Below are 12803 nucleotides of genomic sequence, written 5' to 3'. Positions count from 1 at the left end.
ACCTAGCAACCTTCCCCTACTATTATCCTAGTCATTATGACAATTTGAGTCTTATTCTTCTCCTTAATTAATGTTTGCAAAGCATTAGACAAATTTGTACCATTATAAAGCATCCACTTTGGTGTCGCACCAATTAACTTGGTCTTGGGTGCATATTAATGTAAGTCATAATTCCCCAAAATCTCTTCTTGTCCTTACTCTTTTAATTAAAACCTAATGCTTCAGCAATGATTATCACCTAATAAGTCATTAATCCATACTTACTATCATCAAGTAACTGATGTCTTCCAATCAACTAAACCTCTCTTGCTCTGACGCCACCCAAGTTCACCCGGAATGAAGATAGATGTATACCTAGAATCCCTAATATCAGAGTTGAAGGATTTATGGGATGTTGAAGTATCAACTTATGATGCAAACTCCAAGAGTTACTTCACGATGCGTGCAACCTTGATGTTGACAATAAATGATTTTTTTGTAGCAATTTGGATGGACGCCTTGTAATTTGGTAGCACTTCAAAGTGTTATTCTCACATATTTAATATCTTCAATTTCATTTCATATATATGTATGCTTCAGTTTGGTAATATACTTAGAATTAAATATGTAGAGAATTAGAAATTACTAATAGGAGATTAAAATAAAGAGTAAAAAAAATGATGGGTGTACTAGGAGAAAAATGCCCAATTTGTAAGAGTTGTTTGGGATTATATATATATAATAAAATGCTCTTGATGTATGCAAATTTAAGGTTTACGGGTCTACATGTGTTATGCTTATGGTGTACAAAACCATAAGTCCCCAATGTGATATTTTTATATTATTGCTACCATATTGTTACTTGGAAGAATATCATTATGTTGAATCAGTCGAAAAATGCCTATAGAAATAATTCACCTTTCTATCAGGATTTCATATGTTGAATCATTCTAATTAATTTCTTTTCACATGCACTTCATATAATTTTTTCATTCGAAGTAATCTTCATTCTAATGATGATTCTCCACTTTTCCATCAGCTGCAACATGAAGAACATGTCTTAGCTTCTATGGGATCGGCTGAACACGAGGGACCATTATATTATTGTGGTTATATTTGATTGTAATAGATTTGTAAGGAACAATTATGTAAATTAGTAGTATTTTCTATGCCCGTATTTTTTTTATTAAGGAATAATTATATGAATTGGTAGTAGATTTGTAAGGAACAATGATGTTGGTGCGGTTATATATGTTTATTAGCAACTAAGTATTTTGTCTAACGTTTTTTATGTCTATAATTATGATCTCTTTTAATTTATTATCAGGTGGCACCAAATTTGGTTTTAAATTTTTTTTTTTTAAAAAAATTGGTATTAAAAAAATAATTGCTAATATTAAATTATGTGCCACCAAATTGGTGGCACATGTGCTACTAATTTTGTATGTGCCTGCACATTTTCATGTGCTAGAGAGTGGAGATTATGGCACATAATATAAGCCAAGAAGTGGAAGATTCTGGTGCATCAAAATGTACCAGTAAGTTATAAATTCTGGCACGTGTCAAGACCTTATAGAATTCTCGTGTGCCAAAATCTCCATTCATGTGCTAGGATATAATTTTCTAGACACTCCACCGTGGTTACTTACTAATGTGCTAACAAGTTATACTTCTTGGCATTTATTTAACGCTAGGAAATGACCTTCCTGTTGGAAATAATTTTGGATGGTGCACAAATTCTCATTGATATAAAATCATTACAATCTAAAAATTAACAATAAAATAAATAAAATACAAGAGATGAAAAGTAGAGTATGGAAAGATCTCACAATGTGCTATAGAATCACGCAAGAGCGTTGTCCTTAAAAGTTGATTCGTGCTTCCCGGAGTGTATAACTCGGTGCGATCGGATCTTTTGACACACAACCTCCCAGGATTAGACTATAGCGTCTACCTTCGTTAAGGACGCACTTCCAATAACGAAGACTAGTAGAACAACCCTTTTATCAAAATAGATGGAGGACTTAAAAATAAAGGGATCATATAACATATAGTTTTATAGCTTGAAATATATTTTTCTGAATGTGTTTTACAACACCGTATGTTTCTCATAAAAGGTGATCTTATATATAGACATAAGTGCTGAAAAAGCTTTTTAATATCATAAAGAAGTTCTAATGACCAAACGGTCATAACGGTAAAAAAAACTACAACTATAAAACTTGGTTCTCAAAATCCCATAAAAGCTTGATAATTCCAAAGGTCATAAACGGTAAAAAATAAATAATTGGGTTAATGACCAAATGGTCATAACATCAAAACTGGAAAAATTTGTTAATGCTTCAAATGATTTCCATAAAAGCTTGGCAATTAATTCCAACGGTCAAAACCGTAAAACTGAATAAAAACTCATAATATCAAATCATAAAATGTTTTCAAACAAATGTTTGTAACATATATTACAACACTTCCTTGGTACAAAGTCTCTACCAAGAGAGAAGGAAGAGAAGTTGAGTGAATAAACCTAACCTTAATGTGCCGGAGTGTAAAGGAGATTAAAATCCGTTTAATTTGCATAAATCACTTACCGATAGAAAAGATGAAACCCTGAGATTTAAAGTATCTCTAGCAATATTAGGTAAACTAGCTAATGAAAAAGTACAATTTTCTACTTTAATTACTGATTTTTGTATTCAAATTCCAACAGATTCTCTATTCTATTATTTATTTTATTAAAATATTATTTTTATGTAATTTTCTATTTTTTTCTTAAACACTTTTCCTCTCTCTCTATCCTCTCTCCTCATCTCTCACATTTCTCCATCGCATTTCTCATGGAAGAGACATGTGGGGTTTAGACGAAAGAATTCAAAGTTAAAAAATAAATAATAAAAAAAAAAAAAAAATCTTCTCTTGAACACTCTTCTTCTTCTTCTTTCTCTTGCCTCTCTCCTCATTTATCACTATTCTCCACCACAATTATCAGGGAAGAGAGGGGGTTTCAGCAAAACATAGAAGACAAAATTTGTCAGGGAAGAGAGACGAGCGTTTTCAGCTAAATTTATCCACTAAAACAATGCCAACACTATGAATCATGATGATGATGAGAAAGATGGTTGTTCTCTTTGACGAGCTGGTTCCCGAACACAATTCTGCCTTCTCTTTGATTTCAAGAATGATGAAGAGAATTAGAGAAAAATTCATGTTTACCCATTGAGCGTTGAGGAAGAGGGAGAAAGAAGAGTGAAAATGATATTTTATTCAATCTAGTGTGTTACAGTGAATATTTATTCACTGTAGCGGTTACAGTTAAGGTAAAATAGCTAATATGAAGCTATTCTGTTGGAGCAAACAAAATGGTAAAAATAACTAAATTTAGCTAATATTTCCCTTTTAGCTATGTTGTTGGAGATAATATTTCCAACAAGCATTTGAATCAATAGATTGATTAAATAAGCTACATTTGGTTGGATATTGCAGAATTATGTTTGAATTCCTCAAAATAGTAATGCATTGCCAAGGGGTGCCTATGGTGACAACCTTAGATGCTTCAAAGACCAATTTTGTCATCAAAGAAATTACAGTCGCCCAAAAAAAAAAGAAGAAAAAAGCATATTACTAATGTAAGACCTTAGTGCTGCTCATTGGCTAGTTGAAAACCGACCAACCCGATGAAATCCGTCTCAACTGACCATGTTTTTGGTTGATTTTTCATAAAATTTTCTTTTCGTTCGGATGGACATACCTAAAGAGAAAAAACTGTTCTTGGGGATACGTTGATTTTTCTGCAGGCTACTTGGAAGTGAAGTAATTACTGTTGAAATTTCAGCTTATAGACAGCTTCAGAGAAATTTCAACAATAATTTCACTTCGCTCCAACTGGTACCCACGAACATTTGTTCCCATTGAGATGGGTGTATTAAGAATGCTGGATTGAGAATTCCAAAGGCAACGCAACACAATTGAGAAGAGAAATTTCCCCACCTTTATGTGATTAAAAGGAAAGAACCCATTATACTTCTAATCCCCATTTTTATCCTTCTACCTCAAAATTTGTGGATCAGAGAGAGAGAGAGAGAGCTGTTTGGGTTTCATTGCTTGATGGTGAGCACAGCCCTAAGATGGACAACCCCATTTATGAAATAGGGGTTCTCCTCAGACAGGAATTCTGTCCAGGTCATTCCGAAGAGGTTTCGACACCAAACAGACCTCTCTCCTGTTAAAGTAAAATTTCCTTTGTACTTGGTCACAAACTTCTCTGTTGGCTTGGACCTTACAGAAAACTCACAGGCAACAGCAGCACAACTGACTGATCCCTTATCTTGCATCTCCAAAAATAGTCCAAAGCAGCGGAATGCGTTCTGGTCCATGTTGCAGTGGGCTGACAAGAAAAACCCCTGCCCACTCAGGTAAAAAACATGTGAGCAAAGTTGACCGGCTGGAAACAGACGTGCACACTCCTTCCGCTTCAGGTCCAGGTACACAATACAGTGTCGATAGGGTAGTTCGAATTGCAACACCTTAACTGGGCGAGATTTGTATGATCGTTCTACAAATTGGTGACAGGTGGCACTGTCCTCCTTTGCTGCAAGGGAGCGCTGCCGGTATGGTGCCTCAGCCTTGAACAAGAGAGCCCCAAGCACAACCTTTGACGCCACCTCAGGAAAAAAATCATTGCAGGCTAAAACCTTCTTTAGTTTTTGGCAGGTCATATATGGAAAACGGATGAGATGACTGAGGCGTGAGTCAAGGATCTCTCTTCGGTCCTCGAGTTTTGGGTAATGGATCCGAGCCCACTTCAACACAAAGTCATAAATAGAATCCTCTGAACACACCTGGAGATCATCACTGGACAACACTGCCTCTATACCAGCCAGGGGCAAGTTCAGCAACTCATCCTGAAACCTGGCAAGCAATGGCAGCAAATCAATATTTTTGTTTTTTCCTCATATCTGTTGTTTTGAACCTTAAGTCACAATAATTGAAATTTGAACGTTATTATCAGGTTTAATCTAGCAAAAATGCAGGAACTGCTTCACAAGGTTGATTACCCATCCCAATCATTGACAAAGTTGGCAAAGAGGAAAAAACATATCATGAGTCCACTTTATACTATGCTGAAACAAAGTTTTACCATTTTTTTTTTTTTTGTAATTAAAATTTTACCATTTAAGAATATAAACTCCATGACTTAAGCAATCATTGAAAAAGATAAGGAAATGTGAAAGAGAGAAGCTCACTTAGTCATGTCTTTGAAGCGTGCAGCAAGAAACTGTTTTGCTGCATCTGCCAATGGCTGAACAGCATCAGCCATTGAAACAGTAGAAGGAAGATCTAAATAGTGCAACGCGGACACGCATGTCATTGGCAAGTTCTGCAATGATCTACTACAATATCTAATGCACGAGGCAACCTCAAATTTGTCAGCAGCCATAAGCACATCCAACAGAGCAGGAGGTGTCCTTGTTGGCAAAGTATTGCTGTACATAAAATTAAGAAGGTCCATAACGGCCGCTTCTTCTGCTCCAGCATAACAAGAAAGAAACAGCACTTAATTAATATTTATCATGTAAGAAAGAGAAGCCAACAGAAACAGTCACACACAAAAGGATTAGAAGTAGGAGATGGGTTCCGGTGGTAATATTAAAACCAAAGACAGGGAAGACAGAACAACACAAAAAATTTAACGACTTTCTTCTTACATTTTTATTTTATTTATTTAATGACTGAACTCCAACCATTTTCATAGAAGAGAGACAGTTTGACAATTTTGATTCGAGAATAGATCAACATTTTGAACAAGTATCCAAGTAATAGAATTGGCTACTTGCTCTCTGCTAGTCAGAATTGGTCAGCATCCATGATCCATAGGAACGCAAATTTCCGCCCTTGTCTCTTCTAACTTATAAAAAAGAACAATAAAAATAAAATAAAATGTAGCCAAATAACAAATCAATGAAGATTGTGTGATTACCAGATGAATGGATTCGTAGAGTTACATGTTGCTGCTCTGACTCTCTCATGCCATTTGAAAGCAACTAGAAGAGGCAGGAACGCAATAAGAATAAACTATCCAAGGAACAAAAGTTGCACAACCAGATTAAGACCCCTCACCTTATAAAAGAATGGACTCTTTGCTGCTAAAATTGGAGAGCTTATGTGTAAGATTATGACTCTAAGAACTGTTTCACAGTCCATCTTCCACAATGAATCATTGCCAAGTGCAGCTTCATCACCTACAAAAAGTTTCTAACAGAGTGAAAACATACCAATATCAATCAATAGTTAATAAAATTACATACTGCTGCACTTAATGCATATGTACCGCCATACATACATGTAAATGGGTACAAAAATGTAAATTTGCATGCTTAAACGCATGAGGCTTACAAGTAGTGGAAAAAGCACAACTTCATATTCTCCATATATAAGGGCTAGATATCATTTCTAGATAAAGATAAAACCATAGAAATAAAATTGCTATAACAGATACAGGATGATCATTATCAGTTTTCCATATAAGACCAATAGGAGGTCTTCAAGCTAATCATAAAAGAAAAGAATAAGATAAACCATATTGATTCAAATTAATTCCAAAACCTGAAGGTACTTCCTCAATCGTTGCCATATCTTCCACATCTTCATTTCCATAGCTGACACCATCCTTCGTATCTGGCACGTTACAGTTTAAAATTCGCTCCCCATAGTTGGGAAAATCCACTGCTAAGGGCAAAGGCAATAATAATATTTCAAATCAGTATAGTAGATATTCCCAAGGGATTAAACCTAGATTTATGTCTGTTACAGTTGGCACAACGACAAGCCAAGCCATCAGTAAATAGTCTTAAAAGTCTTGATAGAAACTACCATTAAAGATGACAAACAGAACAAAAAGAAAATTCTTGTACCATTTCTGCCAACTAAATCTCATTAATTTACCACTGACCTTTACAAATTAAACACTTAAAAATCAGTTAATGCAGTAACAGAAAACATGTCTATGTTTGTTAAATGTTTGGAAACTGGTTTTTGTTTTTTTAGTTGATTTTTATTTTTTTTATTTTTTTCTTTTATTTTTATGTGACAGGAAGTTGAAAGTGTTTTCAGTGGGGTCCACATTTGAAAAGTATTTTCTGTGGAGCCCAAAGAAGAAACTTATTTAGTAAATTTTTTGAAAAGTTTTCATCGTTTACAAAGAAACCAAACTTGAACATGTTTATTTTGAGAAAACACATTCTTAATGCCTGACTTTTTATCAATAAAAATTTAAAAATATATAGGACACCGTGCGGCCACCCCAAAGGAGGGTAAGGATAAAAGAGAATGGGTGATCATGTGGCCACCTGTGACTTGAAGGGGTAGTCACACAACCATCTCTGATCTGATGGGGCCTCTCTATTTTTTATTTACTATTATTTTCTATAATAGTAAGTCATCCTCTACCCCTATTAAAATAAACACCTGTTTCTCAAAATATTTATATAAGGTACGAAAAGTTTTCTTTAAGGTCTGTTGTGTTTTTGTTTTTAAAAAGTGTTTTGTGTTTTGTTCTTTGAAAAATGTTGTGTTTTGAAAAGTAAATCGTTTCTTAAATGTTTTGAGAAGAGTGTGCTTTCAAAAATTTCAATAAACATACCCACCATCTAACTCCAAAGAATTATGACTAACGTGAAGGGAGAATATATAGCCTACTCCACCCACTATCTGTGCTCTAAACCTAAAAAGTGCCTCCAAGTCTTGCTGCTAATTAGACATTAGACAGTGCATCCATGCAAACAGAACTGAAGGTATCGCTAATTAGTAATCAGAAACAAGTAAATGAATACAAATTTTTCATTTTAACCACTCTATTGTGAAAAGAAGGGACATGAGAAAAGTAGGAACCGAGTATGTCACAGGAATTAAACTCCAATCCAAACATCATTCTCCTGCAGAATAGAAGGGCCACCATAAGTTAAATGGCTAAGCTACATGGCAACATCCACATGATCCATAGAATTTTACTTCAACATTCTAACCCAAGTGATGGGAATCCAATCAATATAAAATAGTCACAATCACAAGTTATAGCAGTCCACTAAAACAAATAACTGGGGGGTCAAAACCCCGTCATAACAATAGCAAGAAATCAATATTAATTCACTACTCGTAAAAATTCTACTAGATATGAATTAATTATATTCGAGTTGAATCCCATTAAACATTAATAATATACAAGAAGTTCCTTATTTTCACCAGATATTCTATGTGCACAACACATTTCACTCGATAGAAAGGGTTAAAGTTGGAGAAGGACCCAAGAATGACAGACCAAATCACCTGTAGCACTAATGTCCAAAATGAGTTTCACCAATGAGAAGAGTAAAAATCTCATTGACATAACTAGTTTTAGGAATTAACAGTGGTGTAAAGACTTGTGTAACTTCCTAACATGGCAGATTATGCAGTTACCACGATAGTCAAAGTAGTAGAGGGAGGGTTGTTGGCAGGCTTTTTGTTCCAAGCACAATGCCTTTGCAGGAAAACAGAGATAAAAATTAAAAATTAAAAAATTAAAAAAAAAAAAAAAAACCCACAATGAGCAGAATAATCAGCACAAAAGGATTTAAACCTTATACATTCATTCATTAAAACATTATATAAAACTTTTGAAAAAGACGCCACCAATAGTCGTCAGTAAATAAAATAATATTCCAACTGCATCATCTGCTCACATATACTGGCATAAACTATCAAACGTTCAGTAAAACGTCCCTAAAGCAATCTGACCCACCCAAGATGGGAAATTAATCAAACAGTGTTTATGACGTTTGACCGAAAAGCAAATCAGAATGGGGGAAATTAATACAGAATCAGGCACAACTCCAGGTTCAATCACTTGACCCCGTGTCCCAACATTTATAGAATTAACAAGCATACTGGCCTTAAGAAGCAAAAATCACTAGTTCGAATCTTCCCTTCCTCCTTCCATTGGGGTCAATTACTTTTAAAAATAAAAATGAAAATAAGCATAATGAGGGCTAGAAGGTTCTAATATTTTATGCTCCTGAATACCCATGAAAATATTGCACATTTACAATAACTGTGGTATCACAATCACATAGTAGAGTTAGGATTATGGGAACCAAATCACCAAATCATAATGGGAAATACATGCCAAATCGGCCCTACTCCTGGTTCAATCACTGAACACCAACTCCAACATTTCCAAATTCAACAGCACACTATGAGCCAGGCGGTTCTAGAGAATTATATACTCCTGGTACCCATGGAAAATGTTCCACATCTACAATAACAGTCTGTTGTCTCATAATCAAAACATCAGCTCAGGATAAATGCCCTAATTAGTATCATTTTCACCAAATGAGACCCCAATCTTCAACCATACAATCCTCTAAATCGATATATAACTGGTTGATATCATATATAACCACAACGAAATAAACGTTTCTCAGGGAACCATCACAATCAGACTATCAAACCCTAATCTTTCTTCCATGAAATTCAAAATTCATCCAAAATCGTAACATTTCCACCACAAACATCCACATCAAGTACCAAGGATTTATCACAAGAATAGAAGAAATTACCACCCAAAAAAAAAAAAAAGACGGAAAGACCAAAATTCTATTCCGAATTCTTCATTTTCTCGGGAACCAAACAGAACCCAGTTGCATTCAACAATCAATTCACAAACACAAACACACTCAACAAACTCTCTTACCAGTCTCTTTCTTAATTTCCTCCCTTTGTCTCTTCTTATTGCGGGCCAAAATAGCGATGCTGGTGCAACCCTTGTCGTTCGATTTTCTCTCAGATAAATCGGGTATTGTCTCGATCTTTAGGACCCGATCAGAGAAATTGTTGTTGTTGAAGGCGAACGAGAAGTCCAAGTCGCACCCGGACTCGGAACCGCATGCGAGCCCAGCCGTCGAGAAGTCTGAGTCCATCGTCATCGGGGGATTGAAGAGGTCGACGTTCGATCCTTTCATGCCCAAACCCTGGAAAAGCCCTCGATGGGAAAATACTCTCTTAGAAACAAAAACACCTCTACAACGGTTAGTTTCCACCGAGAAAAATAAGGTAATAGATTTTTTGAGTTTTTATTTTATTTTATTTTTATCTTGTTGGATATTTGAACTTGTTCTTTCAGATAAATCCTTTATTTTTTCAAACAAATTTAAAGAACAAGAAAAACATTATTTTGAAAGAGAAATAACAATATACATATTTTCTGTTCTTTTTGATAAATATTTCTATAATCCTTTCATTATGGCACCGCGTTCTAGAAAATTGTGATTAAGTTCATCTATTAAAAATTTAAAAGGTGGTTTCCAGGACCTCAAGAAGTAGCTCAATTGACTAGGACCACGCATAATAAAGTGGATGTTACTAGTTCGAATCTCCATCTTCCCTTTTGTGCGGACATGTCAAAAAAAAATAAAAAAAATAAAAAAATAAAAACAAAAATTTAAAACGTGATGTTTTAACAAAAATGAGTGAAATAATATATATATATATATTTTAGAGTATATTAGGGAATTTGATTTCAAGATGTGTTGTAATAGAATGTAATCTCTTATAATTAGATTTGAAATTTGATGATATTTTATTGATTTGATTTTAATTAGATTTGATGGTAATCAAATTACATTGATTTGATTTGGTTTGCAGAATGACTATTCCTTGTTTGATTCCTTTGTAAGAACTATTCCCAACTCCGTGCATGGCCCACATGATTTCGGCCCTATTTGCCTAAAGGCCGGAACGGTACTGTAGCTGGAACGGTACTGTTCCAGCTACAGTACTGTTCTCAGATGTGCAGCAAATGCACAAAAGTCTATGCAGTTTTCAATAAAAACTCAAATCATTCACACTGTCACACACCCCAACAAATAACTAGTAGACAACTAACCTAACCATGTACAACCTCACTAACTTCACTTTGTCTTTCAACAAAAAAGAAAAAAAATTAACAACTTTTCTGTTGCAAAGAACTCGTATCTTCTCCCACTTTTTTTTCAAGAAAATTTCTTCTTCCTCTGTATGCAGCCCACCTTCAAATCATATTTTCTTCCCCAAACCCCTCCCATTTTCCATTTTGTCACATACCCACAAAGCATTTCTCTATTGACCCCTCTCTCCTTCGCGAACGGGTATCAATGCAGTGCAAATTCTCCCATCCACCGTTTTCAAGGTCAGCCAAGATTTTTTTTCTTATCAAACTCTATTATTGTTCATTCATTATACTGTATTTGGCTATTTTTTGTTCTTGAATTTGTCAATTTGAACAATTCTAAAACAATCATGTTTAAGCCTTATTCATAATAGTGTAATTAGTATTGTTTCGCGTGCTATCATTTCTACAAAGAAAGCTCTTTTTACAAGTTAACACGGAAGTATAATTAATAAAACAATTAAGTAAATTTTTTAATTAATTAGTAGTTGACTTATTAATTATATATTGTTAATTGTTTTATTAATAATGAACTATATATATATATATATATATACTACTCCGAATATTTTTATTTGATTAAAAAAAAAAATCTTATTAGTGCTACTTAAGCTCTTGAATCTTTATACGTCTATTATTTGATTGAATAAATTAAATCTAAGATTTACCGTAACTTCATATTATATATTTTTTGGCATCAATGTCAAGATCCGATTATTTAAGTTATTGAATTTAAATAGTCCACAATTTTTTTTTTTTTTTTTTTAAGTTGGAAAGACCATAGATTATAAAATTTTGGTCGTCTTGTAGTAGAAATTAGAGGATCCAAATGTCCATTTCCAAAAAAAAAAAAAAAAAAAAAAAAACAAATCAATTTATATACTTATGTGTGAAGAAAAATAAAACAATTAATTAAGATAAATGTAATGAGTAACAATGAATGAGTTACACATCAATTTAATAAAGCTTTTGTTAGTAAAAGATTTAGTATCTCTAGTATTTTTATAATAGAAATGGCTACATAGGTATTCCTACCGGCTCACTTTTATTTGCATCTTCCAGCTGTTAGTTGTCATTTCTTTTCGTTTGTTTTCGACTTGATAATTAATCATTAAGTGTCACTAATTAAAGTCAAATTTAATTATTTACTGGAAGTCTTACGTACGTAAATATTGTCTAATTGATCACCTAATGGAAGATTCGACATACTTATAGGTAAGGTAACTTAAAAGTTACAGCCTCTCTCTCATTCTCTCATTTGTAACATGAGAGACCACCTTAAAGCTTTAGGACCCATTCCAATATATGCTTTGTAAATTAATAACATAGATTGCACGACAACTTATATATAAATGCCCTTCATTTTATGGACTAAATGGTAAATAGTAAAAAATTTGCAAGTAGTTATACTAACACGTCAAACTACGTACTATAATTTACTGTAATTTTTTCAATGATTTCATTTCACTTTCTCTATTTTTTATGAAAAAATATAGACAAAATCTAAATGGTTTTAAAAACTACATATATTGTAAATCTTTTACAGACATGTATGTATGCCCTGTTTTCTGCATTTATCAATGAACTGTCATGAATTAAAATTGCAGTTGGGCACAAAAAATAATTACATGTATGTGAGCATTCCTCCAATGAGTTCCATGGTAGTTAAAGTAGCTTGGTTTCACATTCGACCGACAATTAGGCTATCTTTTAAACTGCCATGAATGAGTAGGGATGATTGCATATTTGTTTGGTATTCTAGTGTCTATTATTGAATTGTGTTGGACCAAGCATTTCCACGCTAAGTGGTTATTGATACTATGCTTGTTTGTCTATTTCTATAGATTGTTATTGATGAAGAAATTTA

General features: G+C 33.8%; 1 protein-coding gene across 2 annotated transcripts; it reads right to left on the bottom strand.

The window, feature by feature from the left end:
- Positions 1 to 3941: 3941 nt before the first annotated feature.
- Positions 3942 to 10040, bottom strand: LOC132174873 (BTB/POZ domain-containing protein POB1-like). 2 transcript variants are annotated; one of them, XM_059586602.1, is made up of 6 exons: positions 9704 to 10040; positions 6580 to 6702; positions 6094 to 6215; positions 5954 to 6017; positions 5220 to 5499; positions 3942 to 4884 (listed from the first exon to the last, which is right to left on the bottom strand). In XM_059586602.1, exons 1-6 carry the CDS (start codon positions 9969 to 9971, stop codon positions 4071 to 4073), a joined length of 1671 nt encoding a protein of 556 aa, XP_059442585.1. In that variant the 5' UTR covers positions 9972 to 10040; the 3' UTR covers positions 3942 to 4070. The 2 variants fall into 2 exon arrangements, with proteins under 2 accessions (XP_059442585.1, XP_059442586.1); XM_059586603.1 differs by having other exon boundaries at positions 6580 to 6699.
- Positions 10041 to 12803: the final 2763 nt, after the last annotated feature.

Source organism: Corylus avellana, chromosome ca3 (genome assembly GCF_901000735.1).
Source record: "Corylus avellana chromosome ca3, CavTom2PMs-1.0".
In the NCBI taxonomy this organism is placed as follows: domain Eukaryota; kingdom Viridiplantae; phylum Streptophyta; class Magnoliopsida; order Fagales; family Betulaceae; genus Corylus; species Corylus avellana.
The sequence above is the reverse complement of the archived record's forward strand: the minus strand, read 5'-3'. Positions and strand labels throughout refer to the sequence as shown.